Source organism: Hyperoodon ampullatus (assembly GCF_949752795.1).
Source record: "Hyperoodon ampullatus genome assembly, chromosome: 17".
In the NCBI taxonomy this organism is placed as follows: Eukaryota; Metazoa; Chordata; class Mammalia; order Artiodactyla; family Ziphiidae; genus Hyperoodon; species Hyperoodon ampullatus.
In genome coordinates this window covers 11,955,434-11,977,920 of record NC_136930.1, presented here as the reverse complement: position 1 = coordinate 11,977,920, position 22,487 = coordinate 11,955,434, and the positions used below count along the sequence as shown (strand labels likewise).

Below are 22,487 nucleotides of genomic sequence, written 5' to 3'. Positions count from 1 at the left end.
CTATGTCAAATATATGTATTGTAATTATTTTCTTTTTCTTTGCTTGCCTATTCACTTTTTAAATGGCCTTTTTGATGTGTATAACTTCTTAGTTTTGATGAAGTCCAATTCATCAATTATTTTCTGTTTATTGCTTTCTGGGTTTTGTCTAAAAAATCTTTGCCTACCCTAAGGTCATGAAGATTTCCCATGTTTTCTTCTAGTAGCTATATAATTTTAGTTTTTACATTTAGGTTTATGATCCATCTTTAATTAATTATTGTATACAGTTGTGAGGTATGAGCCAATATTAATTTTTTCCATATGTATAGCCAGATGTTTCACCATCATTTGTTGAAAAAACTTTCCTTTGTCCATTTTCTTGCTTTGAAGCTGTGGTCAAAAATCAAGTAAGCAGAAATGAAGACCCGGGAGCCGGAGGAAGATGGCGGAAGAGTAAGACGCGGAGATCACCTTCCTCCCCACAGATACATCAGAAATTCATCTACACGTGGAACAACTCCAACAGAACACCTACTGAACGCTGACAGAAGACCTCAGACCCCCCAAAAGGCAAGAAACTCCCCACATACCTGGGTAGGTCAAAAGAAAAAAAGAAACAGAGACAATAGGATATGGACGGGACCTGCACCAGTGGGAGGGAGCCGTGAAGGAGGGAAGGTTTCTACACACTACAAGCCCCTTCGAGGGCGGAGACTGCAGGTGGCGGAGGGGGAAAGCTTCGGAGTAGCGGAGGAGAGCACAGCAACAGGGGTGTGGAGGGCAAAGCAGAGAGATTTTGGCACAGAGGATCGGTGCCCTCAGGCACACACCAGCCCGAGAGACTTGTCTGCTCGGCCGCCAGGGCGGGCGGGGCTGGGAGCTGAGGCTCGGGTATCGGCTTTCAGTCGGAGCGCAGGGAGAGGTCTGGGGCTGGCGGCAGGAAGAGAGCCTGAAGGGGTTAGTGCTGGCCCGGAGGGAGTCCGGGGAAAGGGTCTGGAGCTACCGGAGAGGCAAGAGACTTTTTTCCCTTTTTTTTTTTTTTTTTTTTTTTTTGTGGTAGGCGGGCCTCTCACTGTTGTGGCCTCTCCCCTTGTGGAGCACAGGCTCCGGACGCGCAGGCTCAGCGGCCATGGCTCACGGGCCCAGCCGCTCCATGGCATGTGGGATCCTCCCAGACCGGGGCACGAACCCGTGTCCCCTGCATCGGCAGGCGGACTCTCAACCACTGCGCCACCAGGGAAGCCCTCCCTTTTGTTGCCTGGTGCGCGAGGAGAGGGCATTCCCCTCCCTCCCCTCTGCCTGAGTGAGCCAGAGCCCCCGAATCAGCGGCTCCTTTAAACCCGTCCTGTCTGAGCGAAGAACGGACGCCCTCCGGCGACCTACGCGCAGAGGCGGGGCCAGGTCCAAGGCTGAGACCCGGGAGCTGTGAGAGCAGAGACAGGGAAATCTCTCTGTGCAGCCTCCGAGGCAGCGGATTAAAGCTCCACGGTCCATTTGATGTGCCCTGCGTCTGTGGAGTGCATGAATGGACAGCGAATCATCCCAAATTGAGGAAGTGGACCTTGAGGACAAGATTTAAGACTTCCCCCCCCCCCCCTTTTTTTTCTTCTTTTTACAACGAATTATCCCAAATTAAGGAGGTGGACTTAGCAAGATTTCAGACTTTTCGCCCTTTTCCTCTTTTTACAACGAATTATCCCAAATCGAGGAGGTGGACTTGGAGAGCAAGATTTTTGATTTTTCCCCCTGCTCTCTTTTTGTGAATGTGTATGTGTAATCTTCTGTGTAAGATTCTCTCTGTATAGCTTTGCTTCCACCATATGTCCCAGGGTTCTTTCGGTCCGTGTTTTTTTTCAATAATTATTTTTTAATTTTAATAACGCTACTATATTTCATACTTTATTCTATTTTACTTTACCTGCTCTTTCTTTTTTTCCTCCCTTCCCTTCCTCCCTCCCTCCCTCCGCTCCTCCTTTCCTTCTTTCTTTTTCTTTCCTCCATCCCTCCCTCCCTCCCACCCTTCTTCTTTCCACTTTCTTTTTCTTTCCTTCCTCCCTCCCTCCCTCCCTCCTGTCTTTCTTTCTTTCTTTCCTTCCTCCCTCCCTCCCTCTCTTCTTCCATTCACTCTTCCTTTTGCTTTCATTCCTCCCTCCCTCCCTCCTTTCTTTCCTTTCTTTCCATCCTTCCTCCCTCCCTCCTTTCTTTCTTTCTTCCTTCCTTCCTTCCTTACTTCCCTTCTTCCTTTCTTTCAATCTCTCTTTCTTTCTTCTACTAATTATTTCTTTCTACTTTTTCTCACTGTTATTCTGAGCCGGGTGGATGAAAGGCTCTTGGTGCTGCAGCCAGGAGTTAGTGCTGTGCCTCTGAAGTGGGAGAGCCAACTTCAGGACACGGGTCCACAAGAGACCTCCCAGCTCCACATAATATCAAGCAGCGAAAATCTACCAGGGATCTCCATCTCAACACCAGCACCCAGCTTCAGTCAACGACCAGCAAGCTACAGTGCTGGTCACCCTATGCCAAGCAACTAGCAAGGCAGGAACACAACCCCACCCATTAGCAGAGAGGATACCTAAAAACATAATAAGGCCACAGGCACCCCAAAACACACCACCAGACGTGGACCTGTCCACCAGAAAGACAAGATCGAGCTTCAACCACCAGAACACAGGCATTAGTCCCCCCCACCAGGAAGCCTACACAACCTACTGAAACAACCTTAGCCACGGGGGACAGACACCAAAAACAACGGGAACTACGAATCTGCAGCCTGCAAAAAGGAGACCCCAAACACAGTAACATAAGCAAAATGAGAAAGCAGAAAAACACACAGCAGGTGAAGGAGCAAGATAAAAACCTACCAGACCTAACAAATGAAGAGGTAATAGGCAGTCTACCTGAAAAAGAATTCAGAATAATGATAGTAAAGCTGATCCAAGATTCTATTTCCCAGATCCAAAATCTTGGAAATAGAATAGACAATATGCAAGAAACAGTTAACAAGGACCTAGAAGAACTAAAGATGAATCAAGCATCGATTAAAAACACAATAAATGAAATGAAAAATACTCTAGATGGGATCAATAGCAGAATAACTGAGGCAGAAGAACGGATAAGTGAGGTGGAAGATAAAATAGTGGAAATAACTGATGCAGAGAAAAATAAAGAAAAAAGAATGAAAAGAACAGAGGACAGTCTCAGAGACCTCTGGGACAACATTAAACGCACCAACATTCGAATTATAGGGGTTCCAGAAGAAGAAGAGAAAAAGAAAGGGACTGAGAAAATATTTGAAGAGATTATAGTTGAAAACTTCCCTTGGGCTTCCCTGGTGGCGCAGTGGTTGAGAGTCCGCCTGCCGGTGCAGGGGACACGGGTTCGTGCCCCAGTCTGGGAGGATCCCACATGCCGCGGAGCGGCTGGGCCCGTGGGCCATGGCCGCTGAGCGGGTGCGTCCGGGGCCTGTGCTCCGCAGCGGGAGAGGCCGCGGCGGTGAGAGGCCCGCGTACCGCAAAAGAAAAAAAAAAAAAAAAAAAAAAAAAAAAAAAAAAAAAAAACTTCCCTAATATGGGAAAGGAAATAGTTAATCAAGTCCAGGAGGCACAGAGAGTGCCATACAGAATAAATCCAAGAAGAAATACGCCAAGACACATATTAATCAAACTGTCAAAAATTAAACACAAAGAAATCATATTAAAAGCAGCAAGGGAAAAACAACAAATAACACACAAGGGAATCCCCATCAGGTTAACAGCTGATCTCTCAGCAGAAACTCTACAAGCCAGAAGGGAGTGGCAGGACATAATTAAAGTGATGAAGGAGAGAAACCTGCAACCAAGATTACTCTACCCAGCAAGGATCTCATTCAGATTTGATGGAGAAATTAAAAGGTTTACAGACAAGCAAAAGCTGAGAGAGTTCAGCACCACCAAACCAGCTTTACAACAAATGCTAAAGGAACTTCTCCAGGCAAGAAACACAACAGAAGGACTATACCTACAATAACGAACCCAAAGCCATTAAGGAAATGGGAATAGGAACATACATATCAATAATTACCTTAAATGTAAATGGACTAAATGCTCCCACCAAAAGACACAGAGTGGCTGAATGGATACAAAAACAAGACCCATATATATGCTGTCTACAAGAGACCCACTTCAGACCTAGAGACACATAGAGATTGAAAGTAAGGGGATGGAAAAAGATATTCCATGCAAATGGAAATCAAAAGAAAGCTGGAGTAGCAATTCTTATATCAGACAAAATAGACTTTAAAATAAAGACTATTAGAAGAGACAAAGAAGGACACTACATAATGATAAAGGGATCGATCCAAGAAGAAGATATAACAATTGTAAATATTTATGCACCCAACATAGGAGCACCTCAATACATAAGGCAAATACTAACAGCCATAAAAGGGGAAATCGACAGTAACACAATCATAGTAGGGGACTTTAACACCCCACTTTCACCAATGGACAGATCATCCAAAATGAAAATAAATAAGGAAACACAAGCTTTAAATGATACATTAAACAAGATGGACTTAATTGATATTTATAGGACATTCCACCCAAAAACAACAGAATACACATTTTTCTCAAGTGCTCATGGAACATTCTCCAGGATAGATCATATCTTGGGTCACAAATCAAGCCTTGGTAAATTTAAGAAAATTGAAATTGTATCAAGTATCTTTTCCGACCACAATGCTATGAGACTAGACATCAATTACAGGAAAAGATCTGTAAAAAATACAAACACATGGAGGCCAAACAATACACTACTCAATAATGAAGTGATCACTGAAGAAATCAAAGAGGAAATTAAGAAATACTTAGAAACAAATGACAATGGAGACACGACGACCCAAAACCTATGGGACGCAGCAAAAGCAGTTCTAAGGGGGAAGTTTATAGCAATACAATCCCACCTTAAGAAACAGGAAACATTTCGAGTAAACAACCTGACCCTGCACCTAAAGCAATTAGAGAAAGAAGAACAAAAAACCCCCAAAGTTAGCAGAAGGAAAGAAATCATAAAGATCAGATCAGAAATAAATGAAAAAGAAATGAAGGAAACGATAGCAAAGATCAACCAAACTAAAAGCTGGTTCTTTGAGAAGATAAACAAAATTGACAAACCATTAGCCAGACTCATCAAGAAAAGAAGGGAGAAGACTCAAATCAGTAGAATTAGAAATGAAAAAGGAGAAGTAACAACTGACACTGCAGAAATACAAAAGATCATGAGAGATTACTATAAGCAACTCTATGCCAATAAAATGGACAACCTGGAAGAAATGGACAAATTCTTAGAAATGCACAACCTACCAAGACTGACTCAGGAAGAAATAGAAAATATGAATAGACCAATCACAAGCACTGAAATTGAAACTGTGATTAAAAATCTTCCATCAAACAAAAGCCCAGGACCAGATGGCTTCACAGGCGAATTCTATCAAACATTTAGAGAAGAGCTAACACCCATCCTTCTCAAACTCTTCCAAGCAATATCAGAGGAAGGAACACTCCCAAACTCATTCTACGAGGCCACCATCACCTTGATACCAAAACCAGGCAAGGATGTCACAAAGAAAGAAAACTACAGGCCAATATCACTGATGAACATAGATGCAAAAATCCTCAACAAAATACTAGCAAACAGAATCCAACAGCACATTAAAAGGATCATACACCATGATCAAGTGGGGTTTATTCCAGGAATGCAAGGATTCTTCAATATACGCAAATCAATCAATGTGATACACCATATTAACAAGTTGAAGGAGAAAAACCATATGATCATCTCAATAGATGCAGAGAAAGCTTTCGACAAAATTCAACACCCATTTATGATAAAAACCCTGCAGAAAGTAGGCATAGAGGGAACTTTCCTCAACATAATAAAGGCCATATATGACAAACCCACAGCCAACATTGTCCTCAATGGTGAAAAACTGAAACCATTTCCACTAAGATCAGGAACAAGACAAGGCTGCCCACTCTCACCACTCTTATTCAACATAGTTTTGGAAGTTTTAGCCACAGCAATCAGAGAAGAAAAGGAAATAAAAGGAATCCAAATTGGAAAAGAAGAAGTAAAGCTGTCACTGTTTGCAGATGACATGATACTATACATAGAGAATCCTAAAGATGCTACCGAAAAACTACTAGAGCTAATCAATGAATTTGGTAAAGTAGCAGGATACAAAATTAATGCACAGAAATCTCTGGCATTCCTGTACACTAATGATGAAAAATCTGAAAATGAAATCAAGAAAACACTCCCATTTACCATTGCAACAAAAAGAATAAAATATCTAGGAATAAACCTACCTAAGGAGACAAAAGACCTGTATGCAGAAAATTATAAGACACTGATGAAAGAAATTAAAGATGATATAAATAGATGGAGAGATATACCATGCTCCTGGATTGGAAGAATCAATATTGTGAAAATGACTCTACTACCCAAAGCAATCTACAGATTCAATGCAATCCCTATCAAACTACCACTGGCATTTTTCACAGAACTAGAACAAAAAATTTCAAAATTTGTTTGGAAAAACAAAAGACCCCGAATAGCCAAAGCAATCTTGAGAACGAAAAACGGAGCTGGAGGAATCAGGCTGCCTGACTTCAGACTATACTACAAAGCTACAGTAATCAAGACAGTGTGGTACTGGCATAAAAACAGAAAGATAGATCAGTGGATCAGGATAGAAAGCCCAGAGATAAACCCACGCACATATGGCCAACTTATCTTTGATAAAGGAGGCAGGAATGTACAGTGGAGAAAGGACAGCCTCTTCAATAAGTGGTGCTGGGAAAACTGGACAGGGACATGTAAAAGTATGAGATTAGATCATTCCCTAACACCATACACAAAAATAAGCTCAAAATGGATTAAAGACCTAAATGTAAGGCCAGAAACTATCAAACTCTTAGAGGAAAACATAGGTAGAACACTCTATGACATAAATCACAGCAAGATCCTTTTGGACCCACCTCCTAGAGAAATGGAAATAAAAACAAAGATAAACAAATGGGACCTAATGAAACTTCAAAGCTTTTGCACAGCAAAGGAAACCATAAACAAGACCAAAAGACAACCCTCAGAATGGGAGAAAATATTTGCAAATGAAGCAACTGACAAAGGATTAATCTCCAAAATTTATAAACAGCTCATGCAGCTCAATAGCAAAAAAACAAACAACCCAATCCAAAAATGGGCAGAAGACTTAAATAGGCATTTCTCCAAAGAAGATATACAGACTGCCAACAAACACATGAAAGAATGCTCAACATCATTAATCATTAGAGAAATGCAAATCAAAACTACAATGAGATATCATCTCACACCAGTCAGAATGGCCATCATCAAGAAATCTAGAAACAATAAATGCTGGAGAGGGTGTGGAGAAAAGGGAACACTCTTGCACTGCTGGTGGGAATGTGAATTGGTACAGCCACTATGGAGAACAGTATGGAGGTTCCTTAAAAAACTAAAAATAGAACTACCATATGACCCAGCAATCCCACTACTAGGCATATACCCTGAGAAAACCATAATTCAAAAAGAGACATGTACCAAAATGTTCATTGCAGCTCTATTCACAATAGCCCGGAGCTGGAAACAACCTAAGTGTCCATCATCGGATGAATGGATAAAGAAGATGTGGCACATATATACAATGGAATATTACTCAGCCATAAAAAGAAACGAAACTGAGCTATTTGTAATGAGGTGGATAGACCTAGAGTCTGTCATACAGAGTGAAGTAAGTCAGAAAGAGAAAGACAAATACCGTATGCTAACACATATATATGGAATTAAAAAAAAAAAAATGTCATGAAGAACCTAGGGGTAAAACGGGAATAAAGACACAGACCTACTTGAGAATGGACTTGAGGATATGGGGAAGGGGAAGGGTAAGCTGTGACAAAGGGAAAGAGAGGCATGGACATATATACACTACCAAACGTAAGGTAGATAGATAGTGGGAAGCAGCCGCAGAGCACAGGGAGATCAGCTCGGTGCTTTGTGACCGCCTGGAGGGGTGGGATGGGGAGGGTGGGAGGGAGGGAGATGCATGAGGGAGGGGATGTGGGAACAGATGTATATGTATGACTGATTCACTTTGTTATAAAGCAGAAACTAATTAAAAAAAAAAAAAAAAAAGAAATGAAGACCCAACACAGCCAAAAGTAAATAAATAAATAAATAAATTTAAAAGTTAAAAAAAAAAAAAAAAAAAATCAAGTAAGCAGGGCTTCCCTGGTGGCCCAGTGGTTAAGAATCCGCCTGCCAATGCAGGGGACACGGGTTCAAGCCCTGGTCCAGGAAGATCACATATGCCACAGAGCAACTAAGCCCGTGTGCCACAACTGCTGAGCCTGTGCTCTACAGCCCACAAGCCACAATTACTGAACCCACGTGCCACAGCTACTGAAGCCTGTGTGCCTAGAGCCTGTGCTCCGCAACAAGAGAAGCCACCGCAATGAGAAGCCTGTGCACCTCAACAAAGAGTAGCTCCTGCTCGCCGCAACTAGAGAAAGCCCGCACACAGCAACGAAGACCCAATGCAGCCAAAAATAAATAAATTAAATACATAAATTTAAAAAAAATCAAGTAAGCATACTAGTGTGGGTCTATTTCTGCATTCTTTTGTAGGGAGAGGCAATATGCTACGTGCCCTGAGTATTGCTGCACATTCTTGCCGGTATGCCAAGATTGTAAGGCCCTAACTTCTCTTGGCCCAATACTTATCTGTCCATATCCTTGTTAGTTATAAATCTGGCCCAAGCAGCATTATCCTAATACTAAAACCAGACAAAAGATATTATAGGAAAACTACAGACCAATATCTCTTGTGAATATACAGGCAAAAATCCTCAACAAAATAATAGCAAATCAAGTCCAACAATGTATAAAAAGAATTATACACCACAGCCAGGTAGGGTTTATGTTAGGTATGCAAAGCTGGTTCAACATTTGAAAATCAATTAATGTAATCCATAATATCAACAGGCTACAGAAGAAAAATCACATTATCATATCAATAGGTGTAGAGAAAGCATTTGATAAAATTCAGCACCAATTCATTATTAAAAAACTCTTAGTAGAATAAGAATAGAGAGGAATTCTTTCAACTTGCAAGAGAACTTCTACAAAAAAACCTACAGCTAACATCATACTCAATGGTGAGAAACGTGAAACTTTCCTATTAAGATCGGGAGCAAGACAAGATCAGGATGTTCCTTCTCACCACTGTTTTTCAACATCATATTGGAAGTCCTAGCTAATGCAACAAGACAAGAAAGGAAATAAATCTGGCCTAATACAAACTCATGTGTTAGCAAAACTGAGAGCAAAGCCTAAAACAATGCATTTGCACATTAAATTCCTCTGTTTTTATTTATAAAGGTAAAATGAGAAATGTCATTTAATATAATTTCTCTATTCCTAAAATGTGTACAATACAATCTTAATTGTTAAGTAACCCCTTGACACGGATGAGACTATAAGTTAAACAGGTGAAAATTAATTTGAAAAAATACTGTTTACCTGATTGAAGCTGTTCAAGTTTATCTTTTTTGTGTGAAGCCAAGTTTCCTATAAAGCAGATACCACCTTTAGCTAGCAAAGCACTGCCACCTTGAATGCTAACCGCTCCAGTTCCATACTTATTCCTGGATAGAGTAGGAAAAATTTCAGTAGAGACTGGATGACGTATACCACGGGGCACAAGGTTTATACTAAAATTCAAAAGCCTAAGGGAAAAAATAAATTACTCATTACTATTATTTAATATTTGATTTTCAGAAGTCATAATGTATAATAGCTATACAATTAGATTTAATTTGATTCAATGTCTATTGAGCACTAGTGCTACAGATAAAAATGGACTTCCCTGGTGGTGCAGTGGTTAAGAATCCTCCAGCCAATGCAGGGGACATGGGTTCGAGCCCTGGTCCGGGAGGATCCCACATGCCGTGGAGCAACTAAGCCTGTGTGCCACAACTACTGATCCTGTGCTCTAGAGCCTGTGAGCCACAACTGCTGAGCCCACATGCCACAACTACTGAAGCCCACACGCCTAGAGCCTGTGCTCCGCAATAAGAGAAGCCACCGCAATGAGAAGCCCGTGCACCACAACGAAGAGTAGCCCTCGCTCACTGCAACAAAGAGTAGCCCTTGCTTGCCGCAACTAGAGAAAGCCCACACGCAGCAACAAAGACCCAATGCAGCAAAAAATAAGTTAATTAATTAATTAAAAAAAAAGAATTTGTCTTTGCTATGTATTGTCTCAGGTTATTAACTATATATATATATATATATATATATATGAGATTTGGTCCTTAACTTGGAAAGCTCACAGCCTAGAGAGATGTAAACAAAAAACTAAAATACGATGTGATAAGTACTAAAATAATGTCATGAGGACATCCATAAAAGATCTTTATTTCCTCCTGGATGGAAGTCAGAGAAATCTATAGAGAAATGACATTTGAATGGGGACTTCCTTTTTTTATGAATTGCTTTCTTTCGTTTATTCGATATTTTTGCATTTAGGCTTGCCAAGAGTTCATCATGACTACCGCTATTACCTATGTATCAAGATAACTCTTGATACATCCTTTTGCTTTCTAACCTCTTTGCCAATTGCCTCAACCTCTTCATTTCTCAAACTTAAATTATAAGAAAGGAATCTGATTATCTTAGCTTAGCTTTTAAATCCTTGCCACAGAAATCATAGCTTGCTGGTGCAATCTACTATGATGAGCAGAGATACAGTACAAAGAGGGTGAAGCAGTATCTCTTAAATGTGGATAGATAAATGCTATAAAATGTCTAGTGTATGTGTCATTCCAAAGAATTTAGATGCTAATTTGAAGATATATAAAATGGGTGAGTAAGATTTAGAAAGAAAATTTGCAAGCCTATAGAGCGGTGTTTCTCAACCCTAGCTCACATTAAAATCACCTGGGGAACCAACAGGCACATGAAAAGATGGTCAAATCACTACTCCTCAGGGGAATGCAAATCAAAACCATGATGAGATATCACATCACACCTGTCAGAATGGCTGTTGTCAAAAAGACAAAAAAACAACAAAAAACAACCCAAGCATTGGCAAGAATGTGGAGGAAAGGGACTCCTTATACACTGTTGGTGGGAATGTAAATTGTTGCAGCCACTGTGGAAAACAGTAAGGAGGTTCCTCAAAAAACTAAAAATATAGTTACCATATGATCCAGCAATCCCACTCCTGGGTATTAATCCAAAGAAAACAAAAACACTAATTAGAAAAGATATATGCTCCTCTATGTTCATTACAGCATTATTTACAATAGCCAAGATATGGAAACAAGCTAAGTGTCTATGAATAGATGAATTGATAAAGAAGAAGTGGTATATATATAATGGAATATTATTCAGCAATAAAAAGTATGAAATCTTGACATTTGTGACAACATGGATGGGCCTAGAGGGTATTATGCTAAGTAAAGTAAGTCAGATAGAAAAAGATAATTATTATACAATTTCACTTATATGTGGAATCTAAAAAAAAAAATGAACAAACAAAACAAGACAGAATAGATATAGAAAACAAACTTGCTGTTGCCAGAGGGGAGGGGGATTGGGAAAGTGAAATAAGTAAAAGGGATTAAGAAGTACAAACTTCTAGTTATAAAATAAATGTCACGAGGATGTAAGGTACAGCATAGAGAATATGGTCAATAATATTGTAATAACTTTGTATGGTGACAGATGGTAACTAGACTTATTGTGGTGACCATTTTGAAATGTATATAAATATTGAATCACTATGATGTACACGAACATGATATTGCATGTCAATTATACTTTAACAAAAAAAAATTGCCTGGGGTTTTTAAAAAATTCTAATGCCAAGCCCCACCCCAAATGATGTAAATTAGAATCTCTAGGGGTGAGCTGCAGTCATAAATTATTTTTTTTTTTTTTTTTTTTTTTTGTGGTACGCGGGCCTCTCACTGTTGTGGCCTCTCCCGTTGCGGAGCACAGGCTCCGGATGCGCAGGCTCAGCAGCCATGGCTCACGGGCCCAGCCGCTCCGCGGCATATGGGATCCTCCCAGACCGGGGCACGAACCCGTATCCCCTGCATCGGCAGGCGGACTCTCAACCACTGCGCCACCAGGGAGGCCCCATAAATTATTTTTTTTAAATAAATTTATTGATTGATTCATTTTTGGCTGCGTTGGGTCTTTGTTGCTGCACGCGGGCTTTTTCTAGTTGCGGTGAGTGGGGGCCACGCTTCGTTGTGGTGCGTGGGCTTCTCATTGTTGTGGCTTCTCTTGCTGCGGACCACGGGCTCAGTAGTTGTGGCTCACAGGCTCAAGAGCCCAGGCTCAGTAGTTGTGGTGCACAGGCTGAGTTGCTCCGCGGCATGTGGGATCTTCCCAGACCAGGGCTCGAACCCGTGTCCCTTGCACTGGTAGGCGGATTCTTAACCACTGCGCCACCAGGGAAGCCCTATAAAATTTTTTTTAATATTATCCCAGATGATTCTAACATGTAGTCAGGCTGAGAACGTAGTTATATAGAACAATGGGTCTCAAACTTGGCTAATCATTGGAATCAGCTGAGGAATTTTTTGAACTACTGATACAAGGTCACAGAGTAAAAGATCCAAATACAAAAATCAATTGTATCTCTATATACTCACAGCAAATATTTGAAAAATAAAATTAATAAAATACTACCATTTTTAATAGCATCAAAAATACCAAATACTTAGAAATCAACTTAAATTATGTGCATGACCTTTACAAACATTGCTGAAAGAAATTAAGATTTAAATAAATGGAGATATATACCATATTCACAGATTGGAAGACTCAACATTGTTAAGATGTAAATTCTTCCCAAATTGATTTATAAGTTAAATGCAGTTCCATCAAAATCCTTAAAGGCTCTTTTGGGGCGATGCAGATGGAGGTTGGTATTAACATATAGATTCTAAACTTTATAAGAAAATGTAAATGACCTAAAATAGTGCAAACAAATCTTAAAAATGAAGAATAAAGTTGCACTACCTGATTCAAAACTTAATATAGAGATACAATGATCAAGAATGTGAGGCATAATTTTAGACATAAAGGTCAAAATAACAGAAAAGAACGTTTAAATACATATATACCCAGTTCAATTTTACACCTAAAATGGTTTATAACCAGTTTATAACCACTGTTTATAACCACTGTTTATAACCACTGTTTATAACCAGTTCAACTAATTTGCAACATTGGTACCAAGCAATTCAATGGGGAAAGGAAAGTCTTTTAAACAAATGGTATGGAAAAATTAGATAAATGCATAGGAGAAATATTAATCTTGGCTCCTACCTTGTATCATATACAAAAATTGACTTGCAATAGAAAACAGACCTAGTGTAAAAACAAATACTTCTAGAAGAAAACATAAAAGAATATCTTCATGACCTTGGGGTAGACAAAGATTTCTTAAACAGAACCCAGAAAACACTAAACATAAAAGAAAATAATAACCTAAACTAAAAGGTCTGCTCATCAAAGATATCTTTAAGAAAAAAACCCTCAAGCTTTAGACTGGGAGAAAAATTTCATGATACATATGTGACAATGGATGTGCATCTGGAAGAGGCCCATTTAAAAGTGAACAAAGGACTTGACACTTCAGAAAAGGAGATACATTAGTAGCTAATAAGCACATGAAAAAGAGCTTAAATCAGTAGTCATCAGGGAAATGCAACTTAGAACCATAGTGAGACACCATTCACATGCACTAGAATGGCTAAATTGAGAAAGACTGACCACACTGGATGTTGGTGAGGATAGAAACAACTGGAACCTTAACTCGTTAGGAATGTAAAATTGTAAAACCACTTTAAAAAACTGTTTGGCAGTTTCTTATAAAGTTATATAAACCTACCTTATGACACAATAATTCCACTCCTAGGTATTTATCCAAGATAATAAAAACCTAAGTCTACAAAAAGACTTCTACAAGAGATGTTTATAGCAGCCTTACTTACATAGTCAAAACATGCAAAACCCAGGGCTTCCCTGGTGGTGCAGTGGTTAAGAATCTGCCTGCCAATGCAGGGGACATGGGTTCAAGCCCTGGTCCAGGAAGATCCCACATGCCTTGGAGCAACTACGCCCATGCGCCACAACTACTGAGCCCACAGGCACAACTACTGGAGCCCATGCTCTGCAACAAGAGAGGCCACTGCAATGAGAAGCCCGCACACCGCAACTAAGAGTAACCCCCTCGCTGCAACTAGAGAGAGCCCACGCGCAGCAATGAAGACCCAAAACGCAGCCAAAAAAACCCCACAAATTCATTCATTGACTCATTCATCAAATAGCAATTGATCATCTTCTGTGTGCCATGCCCTGTCCTACGACTTTGCTCTAATAATTAAAAAACAAAACAAAACATGCAAAACCCAAATGTCTATCACCAGGAGGACAGATAAACAAATTCTGGTATATTCATATAATGGAACACTACTCATCAATAAAAACAATGAACTTCTGATACACACAACAGGGCCAATCTCAAAAACATGTTAAGCGAAAGAGGCTAGACCCAAAAGAGTGTGCACTGTATGATCCTAGTTATACGAAGTTCAAGAACAGGAAGATTAACCTATGGTGACAGAAATCACCCATGGAGATAGGAACTAATTGGAAGAGAAAATGAAGGACCTTTCCAAGGTAAAGGAAAATGGAAATGTTCCATATCTTACTGAGGTGATGGCTATAGGAATGTATGCATCTGTCAAGACTCATTGAACTGTATACCTAAGATCTGATTACTTCACTTTATTTATGTAAATTTTACCTACAAAACACCAAATCTCTCATACAGCCCCAAATACCACAGGAAAAGGTTAATGACAAACAGAAAGAGAGACAAAGCCTTTAATTTACAAGAGGTATCACAAATCAGTAAGAAATAAACAACTTAATTTAAAAAATGGACAATGGTCAAGGAGTTCATAGAAAAATAATAGAAAGTGTTTAACAAATTCTAAATGACGCTAAAACTTACTGCTAGTTAAAGAAATGCAAATTAAAATAAAATACCACTTTCCATCCATCAAATGGCAAAATTTTAAAGTTTGATAATACTCAGTGTTGGTAAGGCTGTTAGGAAACAAGTATTCTCATGCCCATTAGTGTAAGATTAAATTGGTGCAATCTGTAGCAGTTAGCACTATATTTACATTGTGATTTAATTTTAATTTTAGCAAAACATCATCTGTCCAATTAAGTTAGAGCTAATTTGAATTTTATTTTTTTAATTTAAAATTCATTCTATAAATTTGTTTTTGCTTTATACTTGCATACATGATTTTAATATATGAAGCTTATTCCTAGCTTTTTGAACATTTAAGTAACTTTTTAAAAAGGGTACTTGCTAGTGGGGAGCCCCAATATGCTGAGTAGAGGCTTACTCCGAGGTTAGAGTGACACCCTCAAAACAGTAATTTTGGCACTTTTAACAGCCTTATTTGGGCGCAGTGAATCAATACTATTGAATGGAATCTTGAAGAAACAGAAGAAAACAGCTTGTTAGCTCTAGCAGGGAGATTATTTTGAAGTGAAAACAAAGTACAAAAGCAGAACACTGATCTAGGGAATGGGGGAAAAGGAAGCCTGCAAAGGAGCCATTTATTTAAAAAGGTCTGAGTGGGGAAACAAGTTGAAACTTCGAGTGGTTAGATTCTCAAAATGTTGAAAGCAAATATCCCACTTCTCAATTCATGTTTTAAAAAGTTTTGAACTTCATTGATAAAAGTTTATTTAAATATTTATACTGCTCAGATAAATTCCAAATATTTGTCTTGTAATAATGCTCATGGAAAAGATGTATACAAATCTGTGACAATTCATAACGTCATATACTTTACCTGTCTACGAGTAGAATATCACTTGTTATAATTAAAAGATCCAGGCAATCTTCCAGTTCCTTGTTACGGTCACTTGTCTGTACTAGGCTCATCAACAAACAGAGCTTGAGCAAATTGTAAGTCCCAGGAGGAATAATTTGTGATGCAAAGATATTGGCAAGTATTGCTGTAAACTTCCAGCACGAGCTGGAAGTCAAAGAGAGGAGACACCTGAAATTGTTGCTAATTCCTGAAGGAACTGAAAGTAAATATTACATATATGTTAAAAAGAGTTTTTTAAAACAAGAAAATGATATTATAGACATCTAATTCCATTTATCTAAAATATTATCAAATTGCAGTTCTTTTAATGATGCCACATTCAAATTTTTACCATGATATTAAATTATGATTGGAGGTCACTCTGGTCTATCATTTCTATCCCAAGGAATGCAGTAAGAAGAAGCAGTCAACCTGTGTGCCCACATAGACTGGCTGTGGGTTGCAAGCAAATCTCTCATTTTTTTCCTTTTAAGACCTATGTGAGTAAAGCCAGATCATGGGGCTCTTGTACTGCAGTGTTTGCTTCTACATACCTATGTTTGAAATATTATCACCTTTAGTGAGGTCTAAAAAGCAGAATGGGAAATATTTGATTATTGCTGTTAAAAGGGGAGATTTATACTCTACTACTTCAACATATACTGTAACATTCTCGACCTTCTCCACTACCTTATTCTGTCCAACTCCTGAAAGAGATGAGTGATTTAATCCAGTTGGTCAGTTTGGGAGAAACAGCTGCGCACATGTAACCCAGTCCCTTTCTCCTTCCTCTTGGGCTGTCATCACAGGGCAATGATTTCTTCTACTCATCGACGCCCATGGACCAAGGGAGGCCTACATTAGTGTCGCTCTTGCCACATTTGGGTGGTTAAATCTGCCTAATTCTGGAGCTCAGCAGGAGGAAGCACACTTCACCTACATATATATCATGTCCTGCCACCAAATCAGTAAATCTTAAAGCACTTCACAGCAGAAAATATTTTAATTATCTTTAAAATGTCTATTGTTCATTAGTAGTTTCTTTCTTCAATATTTTTATTCTTTTAATAAGTTTTTCTCAGGAATTCCCTGGTGGTCCAGTGGTTACGACTCTGTGCTTCCAATGCAGGGGGCGTGGGTCCGATCCCTGGTTGGGGAACTAAGATCCCCACAAACCACACATCGCAGCCAATAAATAAATAAATAAATAACGCTTTCTCTTCAAAATAAGCAGAGGTATCTAGAATCCATTGCATTCAAATTCAACTTGGGCCTCTGTTATTGCAGATGGTTATCTAGGGAATAGAAAAAAAAATCTAACTTAATTATTTAAGATTTAACTAGCCTGGGGCTTCCCTGGTGGCGCAGTGGTTGAGAGTCCGCCTGCCGATGCAGGGGACACGGGTTCATGCCCCGGTCCGGGAAGATCCCATATGCCGCTGAGCCTGCACGTCTGGAGCCTGTGCTCCGCAACGGGAGAGGCCATAACAGTGAGAGGCCCAAGTACCGCAAAAAAAAAAAAAAAAAAAAAAAAAAAGATTTAACTAGCCTGTCTTATATTTAGATATTTGTGTGCCAAGTTAAGAGTAGGTCTGCTCTCCACTTTTGTTTACTTAATTCTTAATTAGGTTGCAAGGAAATTATCAGTAATAAGGGTGATATTTTGGCCCCCAACTGCCTTTCTCTTTTGTCTTATTTCTCGATTGGTTCAAAACTCAGCTGAGGAAAAGGATGCCATTTTATTGGGCCCTTTTTCTCAGATCACAACAGTTACTTAGCTAGAAAACAAAGGGCTGGATAGAAAAACCTTTAAACTAATCTCTAACTCTTGGCATCTTAAAACATTTTTCTTGTTGGTAATTATTAAAAAAAAGAAAATCTAAATAAGGTTTAGCCAAAAGAAAGGAGTTCTTCCTGTGGGCAAGGTTTCACATTATCTTGCTTTATTTCCTTTGCAGCATTTATTATCTAAAATTGTCTTATTAATTAGTTTACAGATTTATTGACTGTCTACCATATGATTTAAGAGTAGGAACCCTGACTGTCCTCATCACAACTGTATCCCTAGTGCTTTGAAGAGTGCCCAGCACATAGGCAACCAATACTTATTTCCTGAACAAATGGATTTAAATTTAAATATTTGTTAACATATGATACTAACATTTTTCTTACCTTTTGGATTGAAAAAAGTGATACTATTTGCCTCTATACAGACAGCAGTTTGTGATGTTTTTACACAGGTTGGAATTCCAATAATCTTATACTCATTTCCTATATTCATTTCATTCACTAATTCATCTAAAATTGTTAAACACAAAAGAAAATAACTATTTACTAAACGAAACTTTTACATGATTATATGGTTCAAAGATCTAAAACCAGTAACAATTCAGTAGTTCAATTAGTTGCTAAGTATTTACTTGTGTTTATTATAATACGCATATTGAGTGGCATTAATAACAATACTGTCAAAGTGACTATACTACCCAAGGCAATCTACAGATTCAACGCAATCCCTATAAAATTACCAGTGGCATTTTTCACAGAACTAGAACAAAAAAATCTTAAAATTTGTATGGAGACACAGAAGACCCCAAATAGCCAAAGTAATCTTGAGAAAGAAAAACAGAGCTGGGGGAATCAGGCTTCCTGACTTCAGACTATACTACAAAGCTCTAGTCATCAAAACAGTATTGTACTGGCACAAAAACAGAAATATAGATCAATGGAACAGGATAGAAAGCCCAGAAATAAACCCATGCACCTATGGTCAATTAATCTATGACAAAGGAGATAAGACTATACAATGGAGGAAAGACAGTCTCTTCAGTAAATGATGCTGGGAAAACTGGACAGCTATATATACATAAATGAAATTAGAACATTCTTTAACACCATACACAAAAATAAACTCAGAACGGATTAAAGACCTAAATGTGAGACTGGACACTATAAAACCCTTAGAGGAGAACATAGGCAGAACACTCTCTGGCATAAATCACAGCAATATCTTTTTCGATCCATCTCCCAGAGTAATGGAAAAACAAAAATAAACAAATGGGACCTAATTAAACTCAAAAACTTTTGCACAGCAAAAGAAACCATAAACAAAATGAAAAGACAACCCACAGAATGGGAGAAAATATTTGCAAATGATGTGACCGACAAGGGATCAGTCTCCAAAATTTACAAAGAGCTCACGCAGCTTAATATCATCAAAACAAACAACCCAATCAAAAAATGTGCAGAAGACCTAAACAGACATTTCTTCAAAGAAGACATACAGATGGCCAAGAAGCACATGAAAAGATGTTCAACATTGCTAATTATTAGAGAAATGCAAATCAAAACTACAATGAGATACCACCTCACACCAGTCTGAATGCCTATCATCAAAAAAATCCACAAACAACAAATGCTGGAGAGGGTGTGTAGAGAAGGGACCCCTCCTACACTGCTGGTGGGAATGTAAATTGATACAACCACTATGGAGAACAGTATGGAGGTTCCCTAAAAAACTAATAATAGGACTACCATATGACCCTGCAATCCCACTCCTGGGCATATATCTGGAGAGAAACATGGTCCGAAAGGATGCATGCACTCCAATGTTCATTGCAGCATTGTTTACAATAGCCAAGACATGGAAGCAACCTAAATGTCCATCGACAGAGGAATGGATAAAGAAGATGTGGTACATATATACAATGGAATATTACTCAGCCATTAAAAAGAGTGAAATAATGCCATTTGCAGCAACATGGATGGACCTAGAGATTGTCATACTGAATGAAGTAAGTCTGACAGAGAAAGAGAACTATCATATGATATTGCTTATATGTGGAATCTAAAAAGAAATGATACTAATGAATTTATTTACAAAACAGAAACAGACTCACAGACTTAGAGAACGAACTTATGGCTACCAGGGGGGACGTGGGGGGAGAAGGGATAGTTAGGGAGTGTGGGATTGACATGTACACACTGCTGTATTTAAAATGGATAACCGGGCTTCCCTGGTGGCGCAGCGGTTGAGAGTCCACCTGCCGATGCAGGGGACGCGGGTTCATGCCCCAGTCCGGGAAGATCCCACATGCCACGGAGTGGCTGGGCCTGTGAGCCATGGCCACTGAGCCTGCGCGTCCGGAGCCTATGCTCCGCAACGGGAGAGGCCACAACAGTGAGAGGCCCGTGTACCGCAAAAAACAAACAAACAAAAATAAAATGGATAACCACCAAGGACCTACTGTATAACACAGGGAACTCTGCTTAATATTATGTAACAACCTAAATGGGAAAAGAATTTGAAAAAGAATAGATGCATGTGTATGTATAGCAGAATCACTTTGCTGTACACCTGCAACTATCACAACATTGTTAATCAACTATACTTCAATATAAAATTAAAAAAAAATAAAACCAGCAACAATTTAGTAGTTCAGTTAGTTGCTAAGTAGTTACTTTTGTTTAGTATACTATGCATATTGAGTGGCATTAATAATGTAAATTGAGAAAATTTTATTGCTGATAAATTTTGATACTTATAGATGATGATGAATTAACTTCAAGAAGCATGTGACATAGCAACTAGATAGTCTCCTATAATAGTCAAAAGGCAAAACAAGATCATTGTGTTTAAAATGAAACATCTTTCCATTAAATGACAAGAGATGTTAATAAGAATGACCTTATAAGGAATAATTTTATTTGGGAAGAAGATCATTTTAAAAAGTATTATTCACAGTCTATAATATAGGCAAGTCACTTTTATACACATTATCTAATTGTAAACTATAAGACAGATATTGTTATCCCTACTTTATATATGAAGAAACTGAGAGGTTAAGTGATTTGCACCAGGCTAAGTAGTTAAGTAGCAGAACTGAAATTCCCATCTGGGTCTGCTCATGTCTAAAGTCTACCCAGCACAGGGAACTCTACTTAATGCACTGTGGTGATCTAAATGGGAAAGAAATCCAAAAAAGAGGGGATACATGTATATGTATAGCTGATTCAGTTTGCTGTACAGTAGAAACTAACACAACATTGTAAAGCAACTATGCTCCAACAAAAATTAATTAAAAAAAAAGAAAAACAAATACCATCAATGAAAATGTATCCATTTGTAATACAAATAAACTCTTTTGAATCTAAGTAAATAAATAAATAAAGTCTACCCAAAAGACACTTTACTAGGTTCCTCTCTCACCTCTACAGACTGAGCAAAGCTTTTGCACAAGTTCAAAATTTATTCTAAAAAACATACGCTAAAAATCTTGATCCTCCATTATACAGTTAGAATTTGGATGGTTGTAAAACTATGAAAGAAAGGCTTTCGAGGAGGAGCTAGGATTAACTTCCCTCTGTGATCAAACACTGATCTCCATTTCTTTCCTCCTCTCTGTTTCTCTTTCTATCTCTCTGTCTCTCTCTCTCTTTTAGATCCGGAGAGCATATTGATATACCCTGTAGAACTAGATGGGAAGAATCAGCCCCAAGATTTGAGAAAATAAAAACCCCAAACCAAAACCCCTGAAGGATACAGTATGAATTACAAGGAGAAAATTAAAGCAAATCATTTTTCAACTGTTCCTTGGAATCTTACAGTTTGGTGGATGTGTCCTGAAGTCAAGAAAGGGTCAAGAGGAAGGCTAGGAGGCTGGGAAGTCTGGGTATCTCTCCTGAAAACCCCCAAAGGCCTGCTTTTATTAATTTAACTTTTAAAAATGTATTTGGGTTCTATTAAGAGTTTATTTGAAGAAAGGGTTTTCTACTAAAATATAAGTTGGATAGTCACTTATATTTCTATATTGTAATGTATGGTTTGTATATAATAGAATTAAGTAGTTAAAATCATAGACTTTGAAGTTAGAATGCCTGAGTTTGAATCATGGCTGTGCCATGTACTAGCTGTGTAACCCTGGAAAAGTTACTTAACTTCTCTGTGTGTCCATTTCTACATTGTAAAATGGAGATAACAACAGAACCTACTTGAAAGAGTTGCTGTGACTAAATGAGTTAATATATGTAAAAGTGCCTGGCACATAGTAATTGATATTAAAAAGTACCTATTATCATCTGGGCTTACATGCCTGCCTTGTCCTTGCCAGGCCATGGTGAAAAGACTTCTTGTTTGAGTCTCTGCTGTCTAACCCTTGAGTTTCCTACACATGGTTGACATTCAAGATCTCTCTTTACAAAAAGTTTAATTCTTCCAATTTTAGCCCAAGAAAAGAGACTGAACCCCATCCTCATTTTCACAGTTCTGGCTTCTCAACAACGACTCACTCTTCCCTGGGTGATCGATGCTGATAATGATTTCCTCCTTTATGGCAGAATCTGTCTACTCACAGGTCTTTTACCCATGCAGTTCTCAACAGTTAATCATATGTCGATGCTCATTCATTTATTTAACAAATATTTATTGAGTTTTTACTATGTGCAGTAAAAAACCCAAGTCCCTACCCTCCTGAAGCTTATATTTTAAAACAATAACTCCAATATTTATATAAGACATATATATACAAT

At 38.6% G+C, this 22,487-nt stretch overlaps 1 protein-coding gene across 1 annotated transcript in view; it reads right to left on the bottom strand.

Moving 5' to 3' along the window:
* MCMDC2 (minichromosome maintenance domain containing 2) overlaps positions 1–22,487 on the bottom strand; it is a gene marked incomplete at both ends in the record, with an annotated part of 44,799 nt that overhangs the window by 18,621 nt on the left and 3,691 nt on the right. Inside the window, 3 exons of the mRNA XM_079722333.1 lie at positions 9,559–9,764; positions 15,939–16,176; positions 18,132–18,257. Of these exons, the coding sequence (XP_079578459.1) occupies positions 9,559–9,764; positions 15,939–16,176; positions 18,132–18,257 (570 nt within the window). The remainder of the gene's footprint in view (positions 1–9,558; positions 9,765–15,938; positions 16,177–18,131; positions 18,258–22,487) is intronic.